General features: G+C 45.0%; 1 protein-coding gene across 1 annotated transcript in view; it reads left to right on the forward strand.

Annotated features, from left to right (window-relative positions):
* The window catches only part of TGM2 (transglutaminase 2), a 73,032-nt gene that overhangs the window by 21,767 nt on the left and 29,438 nt on the right, over nt 1–21,827 (forward strand). Inside the window, exons 8-10 of the mRNA XM_069752275.1 lie at nt 77–180; nt 13,805–14,044; nt 19,766–20,050. Of these exons, the coding sequence (XP_069608376.1) occupies nt 77–180; nt 13,805–14,044; nt 19,766–20,050 (629 nt within the window). The remainder of the gene's footprint in view (nt 1–76; nt 181–13,804; nt 14,045–19,765; nt 20,051–21,827) is intronic.

Here is a 21,827-nt window from a genome sequence, read left to right on the forward strand (position 1 = left end):
TAGTTGTTTTGTAGATTGACATAAAGAAAAGCGTTTAGCTCACCTGACAAGAAATTTTTGTCCCTTTTCTATGAAGGAACTTCCACTGTTGGGTTGAAGCCTGGATGAATCGACTTGATCTTCCTGAAGGATATGATGGCTGGCAGGTTGTTGATCCAACTCCTCAAGAGAAAAGTGATGGTGGGAATTTGACAAATTTTATGTTTTCTTTATAATATGGATATTTCTATATCATGTAGTAAGAATTTACTGCTGATTTCACTGTCAAATATCACATATGTAATGTATATATATCAGTCCCAGTGTAACCCGTGTGGTTGATACACGTCGGACATTGCATATCCCCGTGTGATGTATATACGTTCCACCCGGCGTATCCCCGTGTGGTGTATACACTTGAGACCCGACATATCCCCATGTGGTGGATACTCGTCGGCCCCGTCATATACCGTGTGGTGCATACTCGTCGGCCCCGTCATATACCGTGTGGTGGATACTCGTCGGCCCCGTTATATACCGTGTGGTGGATACTCGTCGGCCCCGGCGTATCCCGTTCGGTAAATACTCGTCAGCCCCGGCGTATCCCATGTGGTGGACACTCGTCGGCCCCGGCGTATGCCATGTGGTGTATACTCGTTGGTCCCAGCGTATCCCGTATGGTGGCTACATGTAGGCCCTGGCGTGTCCCATGTGGTGGATACATGTTTTATCCAGTATATTCCCATGTGGTGGATACACTTCGGACCCGGCATATCCCCGTGTGGTGGATACTTGTTGGCCCCGCCATATCCCATGTGGTGGATACACGTCGGCCCTGGCGTGTTGCGTGTGTTGTATACATGTCGGCCTCAGCGTGTCCCGTGTAGTGGATACATGTCGGCCCCAGCATATCCTGTATGATGTAAATGGCGTAACTAATAATAATAATAATATAATAATAATAATTTTTATTTATGTAGCGCCAACATATTCCGCAGCGCTTTACAAATTATAGAGGGGACTTGTACAGACAATAGACATTACAGCATAACAGAAATCACAGTTCAAAACAGATACCAGGAGGAATGAGGGCCCTGCTCGCAAGCTTACAAACTATGAGGAAAAGGGGAGACACGAGAGGTGGATGATAACAATTGCTTTAGTTATTCGGACCGGCCATAGTGTAAGGCTCGGGTGTTCATGTAAAGCTGCATGAACCAGTTAACTGCCTAAGTATGTAGCAGTACAGACACAGAGGGCTATTAACTGCATAAAGTGAATGAGAACATGATGCGAGGAACCTGATTGTTATTTTTTTTTTTAATAAATAGGCCACACAGGGATCGTTAGGTTAATGCATTGAGGCGGTAGGCCAGTCTGAACAAATGAGTTTTTAGGGTACGTTTAAAACTGTGGGGATTGGGGATTAATCGTATTAACCTAGGTAGTACATTCCAAAGAATCGGCGCAGCACGTGTAAAGTCTTGGAGACGGGAGTGGGAGGTTCTGATTATTGAGGATGCTAACCTGAGGTCATTAGCGGAGCGGAGGGCATGGCTAGGGTGGTAGACTGATACCAGGGAGGAGATGTAGGGTGGTGCTGAGCCATGGAATGCTTTGTGGATGAGGGTAGTAGTTTTGTACTGGATTCTGGAGTGGATGGGTAGCCAGTGTAATGACTGGCACAAGGTAGAGGCATCGGTGTAACGGTTGGTGAGGAATATGATCCTGGCAGCAGCATTCAGGACAGATTGGAGCGGGGAAAGTTTGGTAAGAGGGAGGCCGATTAGTAGAGAGTTACAATAGTCCAGACGAGAATGAATAAGTGAAACAGTAAGAGTTTTTGCAGAGTCGAAAGTAAGAAAAGGGCGAATTCTAGAAATGTTTTTGAGATGCAGGTAAGAAGAGCGAGCCAGTGATCGGATGTGGGGGTGAATGAAAGGTCAGAATCAAGGATGACCCCAAGGCAGCTGGCATGTTGCTTTGGAGTAATGGTGGAACCGCACACGGAGATGGCAATGTAAGGCAAAGGTAAGTTAGTAGAGGGAGAGAACACGAGGAGTTCAGTTTTTGACAGGTTTAGTTTCAGATAGAGGGAGGACATGATGTTAGAGACAGCGGTAAGACAATCACTGGTATTTTCTAAAAAGGTCGGTGTGATATCAGGAGAAGAAGTGTATAATTGGGTGTCGTCAGCATAGAGATGGTACTGGAAACCAAATCTACTGATTGTTTGTCCAATAGGGACAGTATACAACGAGAAGAGAAGGGGGCCTAGGACTGATCCTTGAGGAACCCCAACAGTAATGGGAAGGTGAGAGGAGGAGGAACCAGCAAAACATACAGTGAAGGATCGGTCAGAGAGATAGGAGGAGAACCAGGAGAGAACGGTGTCCTTGAGGCCGATGGAGCGGAGCATAGTGAGGAGGAGCTGATGATCCACAGTATCGAATGCTGCAGAGAGATCCAAGAGAATTAGCATGGAGTAGTGACCATTAGATTTAGCTGTTAGTAGGTCATTAGAGACTTTAGTGAGGGCAATTTCAGTAGAGTGTAAAGAGCGGAAGCCAGATTGAAGAGGGTCGAGAAGAGAGTTATCTGAGAGATAGCGGGTAAGACGGGAGTGGACCAGGCGTTCGAGGAGTTTAGAGATGAAGGGAAGATTAGAGACAGGTCTATAATTAGCGGCACAGTTTTGATCGAGGGATGGTTTTTTAAGTAATGGATGTATGATGGCATGCTTAAATGAGGAGGGAAAAATACCGGAAGTGAGGGAAAGGTTGAATATTTTTGTTAGGTGAGAGGTGACAGTCGGGGAAAGGGACTGGAGGAGATGTGACGGAATGGGGTCACTGGTGCAAGTGGTCGGGCGAGAAGATGCAAGGAGCCTGCTTACTTCTTCTTCTGTAACTGCTTCAAAGTCAGAGAGTGAACTAGATGCAGTGGGGGAGGGAGGACAGTGCATGGTATGAAGGGATTGGGAGATGATTTCCTGTCGAATGTGGTCAATTTTTTCTTTGAAGTAATTGGCCAGATCGTCAGCACGGAGATCCGTGGTTGGGGCCTGCTCTCTTGGGTTGAGTAGGGACTGGAACGTGTCAAAGAGACGTTTAGGGTTATTGGACAGGGAGGTGATGAGGGTGTTGAAGTAGGTTTGTTTGGAGAGGTGAAGGGCAGAATTGTATGTCTTTAGCATGAACTTATAATGGATGAAATCTTCGGGTAGATTAGATTTTCTCCACAGACGTTCTGCGCACCTGGAGCACCGCTGCAGGAAACGTGTTTGCAGCGTGTGCCACGGTTGTTGCCGTCTGTGCCGAGTTGTTTTATGTATAGGAGGAGCAGCTTCATCCAGAGCACTTTGCAGGGTTTCATTGTAATGCTTCAGAGCAGAATCAGGACATGAGATGGAGAAGATTGGGGCCAATGAGGACTGCAAGTTCTTCATAAGTTTCTGGGTGTTAATGGCCTGTATGTTTCTATAAGTGTGGAAAGTGGGGGTGACCTGAGCGGGATGGCAGTTCTTGATAGAGAATGAAAGAAGGTTGTGGTCAGAGAGCGGGAAAGGGAAGTTTGTGAAATCATCGACTGAGCAAAGCCAGGAGAAGACCAAGTCAAGGGAGTTTCCATCTTCATGTGTTGGAGAGTTAGTATGCTGCGAGAGGCCGAAAGAGGAGGATAGCGATAAAAGGTGAGAAGCAGATGGGGAGAGGGGAGAGGCAATGGGGATGTTGAAATCACCCATGATAAGGGTGGGGGTGTCACAGGAGAGAAAGTGTGGAAGCCAGGTGGCAAAGTGATCAAGGAACTGATGAGAGGGGCCGGGAGGACAATACACCACCGCCACTCGCATGGAGAAGGGGACGTAGAGTCTGACCACATGGACCTCAAAGGAAGGGAAGACAAGTGAGGGTACTTGGGGGATAACTTGGAAAGTACATTTGGGTGAAAGGAGCAGACCAACGCCTCCACCTGCTCTGTTGTCTGATCTTGGGGTATGAGAAAAGTGTAGTCCACCATATGAAAGAGCAGCAGCAGCGGTGGTGTCTGGTGGTTTCAGTAAGAGCCAGGAGATTAAGAGAATTAGAAAGGAAGAAGTCATGAATGAAGGAGAGTTTATTACACACAGAGCGAGAATTCCAAAGGGCACAATTCAAAGAGACAGAAGGCATGCAGGGAATATTAATAAGGTTAGAGGGGTTTCTGGGTGTAGCAATTGGGAGGTTTGACTGGCTATAACATGGGGGGCCGGGGTTTGGAGATATGTCTCCAGCGACTAGGAGAAAGAGGATCGAAAGAGTGAGCAGATGATTAAGTGATTTGTGAGAGCGTCTCTTGTGTTGAATGGTGGGACTGAATGGATCTGTGCTGTTAAGCAATGTGAATAGAGCATGAGTGCTATACATAGGAGAGGCAAGGACAGAGGGGCCGATATGGATGGAGTATAGAGAGTTAATGCAGGGGCGGTGAATGTGAGTGAATGCAGCAGCCAGGATATAGATTATACAAATAAATATGGTGAGTATTTGTGCTGTTTCAAGTCAATATGGATTAGATTTAGATTGTCTTACCTGTCTCCTGCCCTGTCTAACTGCCATGTTATAACTGCCGAGTACTTAGAAAAAAAAGTACTTTGAATAAAAAAACACAAATGATAGTGCACGAATGCATCCCCAAGCTAAGTCTACATTTATAGAAGGCTAGCCCTTAGATCTCTCTTTTTTTTTTTTGGGGGGGGGGGGTTAAAGCTCGTTAGCAATCAATCTAACTCAGTTGAGACAACAGGACACAATAAATGTAGTGATCAGATAAACAAATGTCCAGGTCTACATGGATCATAAACCGCTTTGAAACAGTTATGTGATCTCTCTGAGTAAGGACATGCAAAAGTCAGATTAAATATCTATAAACACAAACAAATGCATAATAGGATGACTAACATATATAGATATATGCAGGATTCAATGCCGAAAATAGAATGACTCAGATACCATCCAAGCTGCTTGCTGTCAGGGACTGGAGCAATAGACATGCAGGATATTTCAGATATTTCAGATATTTTCAGTAACTAAAGGGAACCTGTGCTGAGTAAAGGTACCGTTACACTAAACGACTTACCAACGATCACGACCAGCGATACGACCTGGCCGTGATCGTTGGTAAGTCGTTGTGTGGTCGCTGGGGAGCTGTCACACAGACAGCTCTCTCCAGCGACCAACGATCAGGGGAACGACTTTGGCATCGTTGAAACTGTCTTCAACGATGCCGAAGTCCCCCTGCAGCACCCGGGTAACCAGGGTAAACATCGGGTAACTAAGTGCAGGGCCGCGCTTAGTAACCTGATATTTACCCTGATTACCATTGTAAAAGTAAAAAAAAAAAAAAACAGTACATACTCACATTCTGATGTCTGTCACGTCCCCCGGCATCAGCTTCCCACACTGACTGTGTCAGCGCTGGCCGTAAAGCAGAGCCAGAGCACAGCGGTGACGTCACCGCTGTGCTCTGCTTTCCGGCCGGCGCTGACAGTCAGTGCAGGGAAGCTGACGGCGGGGGACGTGACAGACATCAGAATGTGAGTATGTACTGTTTTTTTTTTTTTTTACTTTTACAATGGTAACCAGGGTAAATATCGGGTTACTAAGCGCGGCCCTTTGCTTAGTAACCCGATATTTACCCTGGTTACAAGTGAACACATCGCTGGATCGGCGTCACACACGCCGATCCAGCGATGACAGCGGGTGATCAGCGACCAAAAAAAGGTCCTGATCATTCCCCACGACCAACGATCTCCCAGCAGGGGCCTGATCGTTGGTCGTTGTCACAAATAACGAGATCGTTAGCGGGATCTTTGCTAAGTCACAAAAAACGTGACGTTTATGTTATGTGTGAAGGACAAGGTACCTTAACCTCCTGACAGTGTCAGGTCGGCGCCATTATACTGATTAAAATGATACATGAGTTGATGAAATCTGTCTTGTGGTTGTTGTTTAATCTTTATTTTCAGTTTCAGAGTTAATGATATGCTCGTGCTCTGGGGTGGGATGTGGGGGGTCTTCCTCTGGATACTTGCCAATTGCTGGAATCCCCATAATCCTGAGAACTGGAGCTCTGAAGAGTAACATGTAAACAGAGTTGTGGTCGATCCTGCTCACTGCGGCATCATTCACATGTGGCTCCTTTAAAGCACCACTCCAGCATTTTTTTTATCACACCAATGGAGTGGTACTTTAAATGTAAGTCTGCTGCCCCCTGTCTCAGACTCACCTTCCACTGCCTTCATTGGTTTCCAGCATTGCTCCGGTTCGTCGCCTGTGAAAGGTGGCCTGTTCGCAGCTCTAGTTTTTCATGGAGCGATGCAGAGGTCACTTTTCAGTACAAGTCTATGAGAGCCTCGTTCTAGCTCTTGTAGCCTTGTATAAAGAGGTTGTGATGAAACGTCTGACTTCCCGCTGTCAGAAGCTGCACTTACAAAATGGCACGGTGGGGCTGAAGCGGTGCTGAAAAGCAGGGAAGACGCTGGAGGTTGAGGATATCACTGGGGCTAGGGGGCTTACACATACTGTGCCACTCCAGCGCTAAAAAAAAAACAAAAAACACTGGAGTAACAATAAAAATCCACTGATCTGGAGTGGGATGTGCTATAGTGTGTGAGCTGGTGGGATTTGTGTTGCAGGGCTGCATTTTTGGCCCAGTCCGGCCTTGGGTCATAATACCTCCATATTGATCACTAACCAAAACCTCTGTGCTAGAACTGATATTACCCCATATAATGACCATATTTTGGTATTATCAGATCTACACCAGTGCTCTGAAGATTATATGTACTGTATTTTTTGGACTATAAGACACACCTAGGTTTTAGAGGAGGAAATTAGAAAAAAAATTGAAGCAAAAAATGTGGTCAATTCTGTACTTACTATCCCCTATCTTGATATATATGGTCCCCTCATCCCCATCCTGGTGGTTTACATGGCACCCTCATCCCCATCCTGGTGTGCATGACCCCCTCATCCCTATCCTGGCATGCATGGCCCCCCATCCTGGTATTCATGGCACCCTCATCCCCATACGGGTGTGCATGGGCCCCACCATCCTTATTCTGAAATGTATGCCCCTCCCCCCCGTCATCCCCATCCTGGTGTGCATTGCCTCATCATCCCCATCCTGGTATGCATGGCCCCCCCCATCCTGGTATGCATGGCCCACTTATCCCCATCCTAGTGTGCACGGCCCCCTCATCTCTATCCCAGTATACATGGCACCCCTCATCCTTATCCTGGTAGCCATGTCCTCCTTATCCCTAGCCTGGTAGGCATGGCCCCCTCTTTCCTATCCTAGTAGGAATGGTCCCCCTCATCCCTATCCTGGTACGCAGGGTCCCCATCTCATTCCTGGTATGCATGGCCCCATTGTTATTCTGACATGATTGGCCCCATCCCTGTACTGGTATGTATGACCCCATCCTTATCCTGGTATGATTGGCCCCCATCCCCAAACTGGTATGCATGGCTCCATCCTTATCCTGGTATGCATGGCCCCATCAGAAAAACATTAAAAAAACAAAAATCATTACACTTCCTTTCTGCGCTCCCTCGCAGCATCTTGTTCCAGCGCCAGCAGCTGCTTAATTCTTGTAAGCAGTGCATGGCAGGGATGTCATGCGCAGCTTACAAGCCGAAGGACAGCTGTGGAAATACTCACTACTCTCCATGCTGGGCCTATTTACGTGGAGGGCAGTGAGTATTCATTGCTCTTTAATAGTGCACAGTGTCAGTCATCGGGTTCCTGCAGCTGCTGACGGTCACATATGCCCACTACTTAAGATAAATTAATATTCACCATGGGAGTGGGGCGCAGTGACCGCCGTCAGCTGCGGGAAGCCAGCAGCTGACACTGTGCACTAAAGAGCAATTAATACTCACTGCCCTCCATGCACATTGTCCCGGCATGGAGAACAATGAGTATTCCGGCAGCTGTCTTTCAGCTTGTAAGCAGCGCATGACGTCCCTGCCATATGCTGCTTTCAAGCATAAAGCAGCTGCGGGCACCAGAAGAAGACGCGCCGAGGTAGAGCAGAAAGGTAAGTGTAATGTTTGGGTTTTTTTAAATGTTTTTCTGATGGGGCCCTGCATACCAGGATGGGGATGGGGGCCAATCATACCAGGATGCTATTAAAGAGAAATCAATATTTATTGCCCTCCACGCCAATGAGCGTGGAATGCTGTGAACACTCATTTCTCTTTAGCAGCGGGCACAGGCTTTAGCCGCAGCACCCTGCTTCTGCCTTTCTGTGACCCACTGCTGCCGCTCTCCCACCTCCCCACCACAGCCAGAGCAGGTACATCCATACTAGAAGATGCACATTTTCCTCCACATTTTTGGAAGAAAAAAAGGCTGAAAAATACAGTATGTGTCCTGTAGAGATTCTCACCAGTTACGTTTTTACTGATTCTTGCAATTCATTTTCCTTTCTTTTTAATTCGGCCCTGACCGCCATGACCTCTTCTTCTTCTATCCATAACTCATTGCTGCAAAATGTAGCACAGGCCCCTCCTCACATTCCCCCACCTCTACGCAAGCCACATAGTGCTATAATCAATGCCCTAGACAGTAATAATTCCCCACTGTGCCCTGTATAGTAATATTACACTCGTTTTGTGCTCACACAATAACAGTAGCCCCTCTTTGTCCCTACAGAGTAATAATATTCCCTCTGGAGTTCCTCATAGTAAAAATTCCCCCCTTTTACAGTTATGCAGCACCTTACTGTAATAATGTCCCCATGTGCCTCTTTATAATAATTGACATTGACCCCTTATAGTACAAACACCCCTGTGCATTCTTATAATAATAATAAACTTATTGAATCTCCTTAGTGTTTTTGCCCACTATGTTATCCTTTTAATTGCCGCCATAAAGTATGATACCCCCAAAAATGCCCCAACACTGAATAATGTTCCCACATTCCTTCACATACACCATACAGTAAGATGGTCACTCCTGCCCCGCTACAGTATGATAGTCAACTTAGCCCCCCCACACACACACAATTTGATGGTCCCTACACAGCATGATGATCTCCACAACCCCCAACACAGTATGATATTTCCCCACACATTATAATGGTACAGCCCCCTGCACAGTTTAATGGTAACTAGACACAATACGATGATCACCACACACATTACAGTGGTCCCCGGCACAGCCTTCCATATAGTATGATGATCCCCACACATAGTAAAATGGTTCCACCACAGCCCTTTACTTAGTACAATGGTTCTCCAAAGCCCCAATACAGCATGATGGCTCCCCACAGCCCCAATATAGTATGATGGTTCCCCAACACCCCCATATAGTATATTGGTCGCCCCACACCACTGTATAATATGATGGTCCCCACAGGCCCCAATATAGTATATGATAGTCTGCCCACAACACAAATATAGTATGATCGTCCTGCCACAACCCCAATACAGTGTATTGGAACCTCCACACAGTATTATGTGCCCCCACAGCCTCAATACAGTATGAAGGGGTCCCCACAACCTACCATATAGTATATTGATCCCCACAACCCCAATACAGTTTGATGGTCCCCCCACATCCTTCCATATAGTATGACGGTCGTCCACAGGCCCTGTAGTGCTGTGGTAGCACCATATGCAGTGATGAGGCAGTAACCCAGCAAAGTTCCAAGCAAAAGTCTTTTTAATGAAAAACTCACAGCAATACACAATGTTCGATATCCTCTGGATCGCAGCCGGGAACCGTATCCTCCAGATTGCAGCCAATAAGCACGCCAGTCCACCTCTAAGACCAGTTGCCGTGGGCGACTGCACCGCCAGGAGTTTGCTCTGCTGGGCTCTGTGTTACTCTCACACTAGCAGAGCTTTTGCAGAGATGTCTGCACTAGACCATGCAAAGTCCACTCTGATACTGACACACCCAAACCCTATACTACAGGGTTTTTAACTAGAGTATGTGGCCTTCAGCCACATGGAAAACCCGGGCCGGGAATAAAACGGACCGCACGACTACCATCCTGCAGTCTGTGACTGCAATGCACTCCCATGGCCTCCGTGCGCATCTTGAGGGGTACTGTCATGATCCCAATGGCAGGGGATCACAAAAAGGACAAGCACAGATACAAACAAGCTCTAGGGCGATGGAACCTGAGCTGACCGCGACCCTGAACCTAACACACAAATAAAAGTAGCCGGGGAACGTGCCTACGATGATCCTAGACGTCTCGCTCCAGCCAAAGATCTAACTTCCCCTATCAGAAGAAACACAGACCTCTCTTGCCTCCAGAGAAATACCCCACAGCAAATAGCAGCCCCCCACATATAATGACGGTGAAATGAGAGGAAAGCACATACGTAGTATGAAAACAGTTTCAGCAAAATGAGGCCCGCTAAAGCTAGATAGCAGAGGATACAAAAGTGAACTGCGCGGTCAGCGAAAAACCCTTCAAAAAACCATCCTGAAATTACTTGAACTCATGTGCCAACTCATGGCACATGAAAAGCAATTTCAGCCCACTAGAGCAACCAGCAGCAGAGAATCACATATCTGCAGGCTGGACTAAAAACCAAATTAAGCAAAACACAAAACAGGAAAATCCAAACTTAGCTTGTCCAGAAGGTTCTAGGAGCAGGGAGCAGAGGTAACAAGACACACTGGATACATTGATAACCGGCGAGGAAATGCCAGCAAAGCCAGGTTAAATAGGAAACTCCCATATGCTGATGGAACAGGTGGAACCCAGAAACCCAGGAAAGACAAGTCACCCAGTACCATCAGTAACCACCAGAGGGAGCCCAAAAACAGAACTCACAACAGGGTACACACCTCGACCCTCACATGTGACACCGATCACTGCCTCACATATCTGCCCCTCTGTTCAAACCTGTGGGGTTGAATGCATGTCACCCCACATGGGCGTGTGACAGGGCATTCACATGTTCCTGTGACACCCCCGTCCGACACCATACTGATAAACCAAAGTAGGGACCGAAACTATCAGTTGACACACTCATCCTTCCCTTTTGCGCTTCTCCTCCATACCTTATTACCCGAACAACCACCACCTCCCTGTTCTCCGTTGCAGACGACACGCCCCCTACCCTGACTGACAGTCGATTTGTGCCTGATTCGAGTGGCCCTGACCATGTTTATTTGTGGTTCACTAACCCCGCAGCTCATCCCATAACCTAAGTACCTGCCTTCGGGCATTTGGTACCGTTTCATCCTTACCCATGCCTTGGTGTCTATGTGACGCTGGAAAACCGAGGTCCGCCCTGGTCACAGTGGGCACCCATCCTTACCACATTGCCCCCGAACCCGAGCCACCCATCGCTGCTGACTAGTGAGAGCTCTATCCATTTTACCCTGACCCCCAGCCATATCCTTGACCGATGCCAGAGGGTTTCTCGTGGGTACGACCCTAGTTGCCTCCGCCACCACACCTACCCAGAACTGTCTCCTTGATATCTCCTGCCACAACTTCTAGGGGGAACCTATTGGGGTTACACTCTGTCCCTAGATTGGCGACCCCTATGGCAGGTATCTCTGACTTGGGATCTTCGGGTTCTGCACCTGGCACAACATTTACCTTGAGACGGTGTACCCTGGTCTCCCACAGGGACCAGAACAGGGGCAAGTCCCTTCCCAACACAGCCCCATTAGAAAGGGTTTTCACCATTCCCACCACATGTTTAATGTCCACACATAATATGGAAAAATTAACCTCAGCCTCTGGCTGCTGCTGGAACTGCAGCGCCTCTTGCTGCTGCCGTTGGAACTGCGGTGCCTCTTGCTGCTGCCTCTGGAACTTCGGCACCCTTGCTGCTGGCACAGTAGCTCCTGCTGCTGGACGAGGATCACCTGCTTCAAAATCTCCTCCATTTCTCCAGCACACTTGAGCTGTAGCAATGCCAGCTTGCTCACAAATATGCAGCACGCTTTGGGGTATGCCTCAGTTCACACTGCCCACATTCTTTCCACCGTATGTAGTGCTGTGGTAGCACTGCATGCAGTGATGAGGCAGTAATACAGGAAAGTTCCAAACAAAAGTCTCTTTAATGATAATCTCACAGCAATACACAATGCTCAATATCCTCCGGATCGCAGCCGGGAACCATATCCTCCAGATTGCAGCTGATAAACAAGCCAGTTTACCTCTAAGACCAGTTGTCGTGGGCGACTGCACCTCTGTGTACGCTGCTCTGTGCCAGGAGTTTGCTCTGCTGGGCTCTGTGTTACTCACACAGGCGGAGCTTTTGCAGAGCTGTCTGCTCTACACCATGCAAAAGTCCACTCTGATACTGACACACCCAAACCCTATACTACAGGGTTTTTATCTAGAATCTGTGGCCTTCAGTCACATGGAAAACATGGACTGGGAATGAAACAGACTGCATGACTACCATCCTGCAGTCTGTTTCACAACACAAAAGCTCAGAGCAGTTTTTCCCTAAATCTGCCTTGGACACTAGTATGTCCAAGACCTATACTCACTTTTATTTTGCATTGCAATCACAGCTACGTCTGTGACTGCAATGCACTCCCATGGCCCCAATACGCCTCCGTGCGCATCCTGGGGGGAACACACAGCGACCCTCACCTGTGACACTTGTCACTGCCTCACACCCCCATATAGTATAATAGTTCCCCCCACAGTCCTAATACAGTATGATGTTCTCCACACAGCTCCAATACAGCATGACCATCTCCCCATATCCTTCCTTCCACATAGTATATTTGTCCCCCAAAGCACCAATCCAGTACGATAGTTCCCTCATAGCCTTCCATATGGTATGATCGTCCCTCCACAGTCCCCCATATAGTTTGAAGGTCCTCTATACAGAATGATGGTGCCCCATAGCTCAGAAACAATATGATGATCACCAGCCCCCTATATATTATTATAGCACCCCTCAGGGCTCTATATAGTATGATGGTCGCCAACAGCCCCAATACAGTATGAGGGTCCCCCATAGACTCCAATATAATATGATGCCCCCCACAGGTCTCTATATAGTATGATGTCCCCAAGATATCCATATACTATGATCTTCCCTACACAGGCCCCTATATAGTATGATTGGCCCCCAACAGACCCCTATATAGTATGATCGTCCCCCACAGCTTTCCATATAGTATGAGTGTCCTCCACAGGCCTCTATATAGTTTAATGATCCCCAAGGCTTTTCATACAGTATGATTGTCCCACCCATAGGCCCCGGTATAGTATGATGGTCCGCACAGCTTTTCATATAGTATGCTGGTCCCCCACAGCTTTCCATATAGTATGATGGTCCATAGGCCCTTATATAGTATGATGATATACCACACAGTATTATCGGTACCAGAAAAAAAACAAAAACTAACACTCCCCTAATCAGCATTTGCTTCCATTGCAGCCACTGTCTCTTCTTCAATCCTGTTTTGTAGATGTCAGTGTCGCGATGTAGTAACATCGCGCTGCAGGATTACACTTTTGTGGGACCAGCCTCCAGCAGGCAGGAAGCAACCTGAGGCCTTCTGGAGTAAGTGATTGAGTATGGAGCTGGTGGCTCTATTATCTGCCACAGCTGCTAAAGGTACCTAAGGAACTAAGTCATAATTCATGCAGCCCACAACTGAACCAGTCCATCTGGCATTTGCCAGAAGTGCCAGATGGCCAGTCTGGCCCTTGCCTTCGTGTAAACAAATTGTTAGGATTAAGAAAATTTAATTAAGGTAACGCAGAGTAGAGTCTCAATGTTTTTTCACTGTACCAATACAATTTGTTAAAATGTAGACCTTTTTTGTCTTGCAGATGTGTTCTGCTGTGGTCCTGCTCCTGTTCTTGCTATCAAGGAAGGTGACCTTGCTTTAGACTATGATACCCCATTTGTGTTTGCTATGGTGAATGCAGATGTGATAAACTTTGTAGAGCAGAAAGATGGCTCTGTCAGACAAACCAAAAACACTGGGCAGGTTGGACAGAAAATAAGCACTAAAGCTGTGGGAAACGACAGTCGGGAAGACATTACACACAACTACAAGTATCCTGAGGGTGAGTACAAAATCTGAAAAAAAACAAAGAAAATTGTAGCTATGCAGAATATTGGAAGATCTAATACCTATAAATCATGGGTGTAAACTCTGTCTAAAGCACTTAGCTCAAAAGGCCAACCGTTCATGACTTGGTGCTAGCCATTCCATTGAGTAGGTCTGAGAAGAATCCCAGCCTTCGACATTTAATCCCTATACAGGGATCTGGACTTATAATGAGGTACACTGGGTCTACAGAGTTATAACTGTCCAGGGAAGGAGTCTGAGCTAACAGAAATCAAAGTAGCCAGGTCAGTAACTGCAGAGATAGAACAGAGGTCAGAATTAGGAGACAAAACCATAGTCAGGAATAGTCTGGGTCAGATACCAGAAAGTCAGTCAAAAGCAAAGTCGGATAAGCCAAAGTCAAGACTTGCAGGCATCACAAAAACAGATGTAGTTAGTCAGGATCAAAACAACAAAATATAGCTCCAGAGATCATGGACTACACCAAGCAATAACTGGCAACTCCCAGTAGACTGGGGTGTTGTACTGCCCCATTGGCTATACTAGAGAACTGATTATTTCTGCGGAGCAGTTGGACAGCACTCACACACATAAACCCACACTCCCTATGGCTGTGAGGGAGCACAAGTGACAGCCACACCATTAGTCTCAGCTACACAATGCCTACACTGCTCAGTGAGGCCAGTAATGTTGCTTGTTCTATAATCTGCACCGCCTGCAGAGTAAATGAAATGGTGCTCGGTGATTAAGGCAGATGTCCCTGGAGCAGGTCCAGGTAAGAATATAACGGAGTGATGATCAATTGGTTAAGTGCTAAATTGTGCAATGGTAAGTAGTGTCAGAAATAACATTATCGTGAACAATATCAACTGTCATGGCAGATTTACAATGCCACATTATGGGAAGTAATATTCCATTTCACAGAATGGCAGGTGGACTTTTACTAGTGTAATTGTTCTCTTATGCTTTCATAGTTAGCTTTAGGGCTTATGCACACAACCATATTAAGGCTTCAGACAAACTTCTACAGTCGTACTGTGATGCCTGTAAAAGTGTAAGATATTTTTTTTCTGCCAGATTCCACAGCCGACTCCATTAGAAGCCATATGGCTCTTCTTGGGAAGAGCATCTCTCATATGGTACCATATGCCCACAGCTCCAAAGTACGGACCTGGAGAACGTTCATGTGTTACCAGCACAATGCTTTGTTTTCTGAATGGAGCCCAATAATTAATAGAAGAATGAGAGTAGATAATAATGTTGTTGACATTGTGCAAATGCCAGACAATGACTATTCTCTTGGCAGTTCCTTCATTTTATTTCATGAGAAAAAAAAACTTAATAATGGAACTTGTTGAGTTCTTGGATGACTCAGCTTCCATGTGCCAACAGCCATATTATATTTACTCTTCAATGTGAATGGCTGTAGCCAAATCTGATTTGATTTTTTTTTCGTATCCTGGTTGGTGAAGATTAGAAGACTTTATTTTACGTGTGGAAAACAATTTGTGTTGCTGATCACATCTGAGAGTTGTTTCCAGGCTATGATGTAAGAGAGTTGAATTATATATTTAGCATAGTATGTGTATGGATAGATATAGAAATATTGAAATGTAACAAGCGGTAAGCTTAGAAATATACATTGCATCTATTATACTGTTAGAAGAAGAATTAATGTAAAAAGTACATATCGGAGAGAAAGTCAAAACCCAAGGAAAAAAAATGAACATATACCCTACAGCAAGTAAATAGTATTAGTACAGGTAGATAACATAGAGTACCTTGTTTACGTTATTTTGATCAAAAAAGTCATCCCGCCGCGACAAGGTGCACCCATTGGGACTGTCCTAACCTGTCTAGTATTGAAACCTTACCATGTGTCATACAACGTCAATGTGAATAAGGGCAGAGCAGGACAAGGCCTCAACTGAGACCCCTCAACTGAGACACCCATCCATGGGAAGCTATACCGATGAAATTCTTAGCTCAGAAAGGGTGGGCCACGCTCCCTATTTGTACAAATTACAAGAGGTTAAGTGCAAAACCTAATAAATGACCCGGACTATAAGCTGGTATATGTGCAAAGTGTAAGACCATGTTCACAATGGCCATTTCACAGACAAAACCCAAGAAAAAAAAAGACCTAAATGAGCATATGTCCTAGAGCAAGTAAACAAGTAAACTGTAATAGTACATGTAAATATTTAACAATATTTTTATTGAAAAAAGCATAAAAGCTATCCCACCACGACAAGGTGCACCCTCAGGACAGTCATTGCCTGTCTAGTATTGAAGCCTTATCATATGTCATACGACGTCAATGTGAATAAGGGCATAGCAGGACCGGGCCCTACAACCCACAGCTTGGGGTACTGAGAAAAACTACTAAAAAACTTCATCATATGCTACACAAGGAAGACCAGATTAAAACAATATTCAAAGTCCCTCCCTTGCTGTGCTACAGGCAACCTCCTAATTTAAAAAAACATCATGATCTGAAGTTCAAATCCCTCGGATACACGAAGAGCAACTTATTCTTGAAGAGCTGCCAAAATTACACTAATGTAGAAACCAAAGACAGAATACAGATCCTCCAACACACAGCAGGACTATAATATTCCCGGGACATTCACGTCTCTCTTCCAAAGTGGTGTACTTATAGGGAATTGAAGAAGGTGGACAGCGGGCAGTAGCCGGGGGAAGGGATGGAGAGGCATGAAACTACACCCATCGGACCAGACCACAACGATTTCCATACAGCGCGGTAGAACATAAAAAGGTTTTCAGGTGGTATACAGGCGGAATCAGGGGGTTAAATAAGCATTTATGGAATGCAGTATAGGTGCAGAATAAGGTCATAGTTTTAGATGCTATATGACAAAATTGGTGACATGTTCCCTTTCATTCTATGCAACTGTATGTTGGGGGTCTCTATGTTGGAAAATCAGGACAGAAACTGAGAACAAAGATGAGTTTCATCCCCAATTGATTGCAGGCCAAAGAAATATTTACTCGTGGCCAAACATTTTTTAGGGTCCAGGACACAACATAAGCATTATGAAATTTACCATATTAAAAGGCAATATGGGAATGTAAACGTACTACAGTCTTTGATTTCCTTGCACAGGACTAAATCTGTCAGGAGAATTTATGATTTACTACAAAATCTGAGGAATCTGCTCCAGAGACAGTGGGCGCACCAGGTTTCTGACCTTATATGGATATCCGGACTATAAAACTTTCACACCATTAATCTATTATAATGAAGGATTCACTCTCTAAGCTCAGTTTGTTTGTTTAACTCCTTAACGACATAGGGCGTAATAGTACATCGATGTCGGTCTCCCTCCATTTGATGTGGGCTCCGGCAGTGAACCCACATCTTTCCGTCGACATATCAGGTGATTTGAACAGATGACATGTGCCCGCAATAGCCGCATGTGGAATCGCGATCCACCCGCAGCTATTAACCAGTTAAATGCCGCTGACAGACTCCAACAGCGGCATTTAAATCACGCTTCCGGCCATCGGGACGTGATTGCGGGTCACTGGTGTGTTGACATGGCAACCTGAGGTCTCCTGGAGACCTCTATGGTTGTCAGTGCTGGCTTGCTGTGAGCGCCACCCAATGGTCGGCGCTCATAGCAAGCCAGTAAATCTAATATATAGAGGCGATCTGAACGTCGCCTCTATGTAGCAGAGCCGATCGGGCTACAGCAGCTTCTAGTCTCCTATGGAGGCTATTGAAGCATGCCAAAAGTAAAAAAAAAATGTTTTTACAAATATAATTTTTTGTATTAAAAACGTAAAATTTAAAGTCACGCCCCTTTCGCCACATTCAAAATAAACAAACATACACATATTTGGTATCGCCACATTCAGAATCGACCAATCTATCAATAAAAAAAAAAGATTAACCTGATCGCTAAATGGCGTAGTGAGAAAAAAAGTCAAACACCAAAATTACATTTTTTTTGTTCACCGCGACATTGCATTAAAATGCAATAACGGGTGATCAAAAGAACGTATCTGCACCAAAATGGTATAATTAAAAACATCAACTTGGCACGTAAAAAATAATCCCTCACACAACCCGAGATGATGAAAAATGGAGACGCTACTGGTATCGGAAAATGGCTTTTTTGGGGGGGATTTTTTAACAAAGTTTGGAATTTTATTTCACCACTTAGATAACAAAAGAACCTAGACATGTTTGGTGTCTATGAACACGTAATGACCTGGAGAATCATAAATTTTAGCATTTAGTGAACCTAGTAAAAAAGACATACAAAAAACAAGGGTGTAATTGCACTTTTTTTTGCAATTTCACCACACTTGGAATTTTTTCCCCATTTTCTAGTACACGACATGGTAAAACCAATGGTGTTGTTCATAAGTACAACTCATCCCGCAAAAAACAAGCCTTCGCATGGCCATATGGACAGAAAAATAAAAAAGTTATGAATCTGAGAAGGGGAGCGAAAATCGAAAATGCAAAACAGAGAAAAGCTTCTTGGGTTAAGAAGTCTAGAAAGCTTGCTTTGTAATTTCATTTATTTAATTTTTGTTAGCTATTAAATGGTATAACCTTCAAGATTATTATTTTGTTTTTTCCACTGAGAGGAATAATTTTTTCAACTGGCTAACACTGTACCAAATCCTTTTTTTCTTTTTGCTACCCTGTACACAGGCCTGAGAATATGGATATTCTGGCTCCATACAGCTTTGTATTATTGTAGCACATCTTTGAATTGTGTGTGGCAATTTGCTGCTGATATCAATGATTTTTATGTGGGGATAAAAGATCTGATCATCTAACAAAAAAGTGTTTTTTGGGTGATTTCTGGCATGTTTATACAGGGTAATCTTCGAGATTAAGGGTTCTCACACTAAGGCTGGGGTCACACTGGCGACTTAAACGGACGAGTGCAATGTGCACTCGGACCAATGATAAGCTAGGGGGCAGATCACAGCAGCCGATTTTTTATTTTTTATTTTGTCAGCCATTTTCCTCGGTCCGAGACAATCACAGCATGCTGCGATTGTCACGGACACTCGGCCGACTGTCGGCTCACTCGCACCCATATAAGCCTGATGTCATCTGAGTGATGTACGTTAAACACGGACCCCGGCAATGGAGGAGATGGAGAAATTAGTTTCTCCGCCTCCTCCGCAGCTGTGCTCCGATCCGCTCTGTGCGAGACGGTCGGAGCACAGACGCATGACACTCGGCTCCTGCTCTGCTGCGAGCAGGAGCAGAGTGTCATTAGCATATCACATCCGATGCAATACGCCAGTGTGACCCCAGCCTAATAGTGATGAGCGAATATATTCGTTACTCGAGATTTCCCGAGCATGCTCGGGGGTCCTCCGAGTAATTTTTAGTGCTCGAAAATTTTGTTTTTATTGCCGCAGCTGAATGATTTACATCTGTTAGCCAGCAAAAGTACATGTGGAGATTCCCTAGCAACCAGGCAACCCCCACATGTACTTATGCTAGCTAACAAATGTAAATCATTCAGCTGCAGCAATAAAACTACATTTCCGAGCACTAAAAAATACTCGGAGGACACCCGAGCGTGCTCGGGAAATCTCGAGTAATGAGTATGGGGCTGTTTGTAGAAAATATTATACCTCTCCTGTAGATGTCATTGACAAACATATAAAATAGCAAACAACTGATCATAAACATGTATTCGTGTTCTGTGTTCCTTAGGTTCTGAAGATGAAAGGCGGGTCTTTGAAAAAGCAAATCAGCACACTACTGTTCCTCGACAACAGAATGAGGAAGTGCCATCTCCAGTTGGCATAAAGATTAAAGTATCAGAAAAAATGGACAACGGTAGCGATTTTGATGTGTTTGCAGTTATCACCAACAACACTGACGAGGACAAAGAGTGTAAACTTACAATTTGCGCACGTCCTACCAGCTACACTGGTCAGGTGGGGCCCGTGTGTGGAATAAAGGAGCTAGACCAACTCAGCTTGCAGGCAAATGCAGGTAAAACATTAGTTTTAATTTAATACATTTAAATAGTGGTAGTCTGCAAATTGTTGTAGTTCAAATATACATAATCGTGACAATGATGACTCCATAATTATATTCTAAAGTGGAAGACATATCTTGAATAATACTTTTTCTAAACAGCAAGAGTGTACAATCTTTTTTTTTTTACCAAGGGTTGTTATACTGAACAGATCCAAATTGTCACAAAAAAACCAAGGGGAACTTACATGAATACAGCACTAGAACCACCATCAGTACATGAATACACCACCAGAATAACTGTCAGTACATGACTACATTAACAAGCTTGGTACAGTGTTCAATTGCAATGGCAGATCAGTCCCCACCATATACACTTGTATTGCATGAGCCTACAACTCTCTGTATGTCCTTAACAATGGTAATGAGATGCTAGGAGTTATTGTTACCAGCCATCATAAGATTATGTACCTAACAAGTGACGTCTTCTCTGGTTGAAGTCAAGGATTCTTATCTCTTTTATTTCCATGTAGTACAGATGTTATGATGAGATTTCATGCCCACAGAATTCCCTCTTTGCTGGACTTTGTGGTATATCCCAATATGATGCCCTTAACAAAAAGGCCTTTTATAACACCCCATGAATAAAAAATCTCTTATGCTGTGCCCCTGAATAAATAATTGCCCCTCACTCCACTTGCTGCATCAAATATAACCCCAACACTGTTCACCTTATGAAATATTGTCTCCTCACTATCTGACCTTATGAACTAAAACTGCCATGTTGTCATTCCTTACAAACTAAGGACTCCACACTGTCCTACCTCACGCGCCATTTTCAGTGTTCACCTATATTCACACCTTTCCTTAGTGTCCACCCATGCTGATTTTTTTCCATATTGATCCTGACACGCCCACTAGGGCCGTGGGGTACTCGGAACTGGGTCGGAAAGTTCTTTGGGGACGTTACGGCGCCGTGACCCGACTCCGCGGCCCTGGCTGTCCCATAAAAATGAGGAATATGTATATGTGATATCTTTAATAAATGAATGAAAGTGGGCTCCTATTAAATATAAAATCATGTAAACCCAGAATAAATTTTATTAATCTCTATTAAAATGATATATCCTGCACCATCGAGACACATGAGCATGAATCGAGCCTCCTGATGAGCCAGTGGGGCGAAACGTGTTGAGGCTACTTAGGAACAGTGGGCGGACGGCGTATCACTAAACGATGAGTACCGATCTATGTACATGCCTATATCTGTTAATAACATCCCGGTGGGATTGGACACGGCTGTATGAGGTACAGATCGATTACATCTATTGTATGTGGTAGGGTGGACATCTGCGGGTGTGCGCCTCCCACAGCGCTGATAGAAGCAATTGCAGCATCATCTGCCTAAGTGAGGTTTTGCCCTAATGATCACGGATTATATGTGATAATGGTAAAATTTGACCGCAAAAAAGCCCTCTGCATGTTCTCATATTGATTTTAATTCACAGGTGTGGGGTTTGAGGCTTCCCTAGTTCTAGTTGCTATATGTATAGCTTATAGGGGCACCTTTAGTACACCATTGGACCCTTTGGGATTATTAGGGCCTTATAAAGGACCCCAGGGTCAGCCGACGTGGAGCGGGGGTGCCATAACGTTCTCCCTAGGGCGCCAACCCCCGCTGTCAGGCAGGTGCCACCTAGGTATCATATAGGGATTGTCCTCTTCCCCACCCTAGTTTTTTCACAGTGTTTTTTGTGTTTTTGTTTTTTTATTTTTTCTTGGTGCAGCCACA

Source organism: Ranitomeya imitator, chromosome 2 (genome assembly GCF_032444005.1).
Source record: "Ranitomeya imitator isolate aRanImi1 chromosome 2, aRanImi1.pri, whole genome shotgun sequence".
Taxonomy (NCBI): Eukaryota; Metazoa; Chordata; class Amphibia; order Anura; family Dendrobatidae; genus Ranitomeya; species Ranitomeya imitator.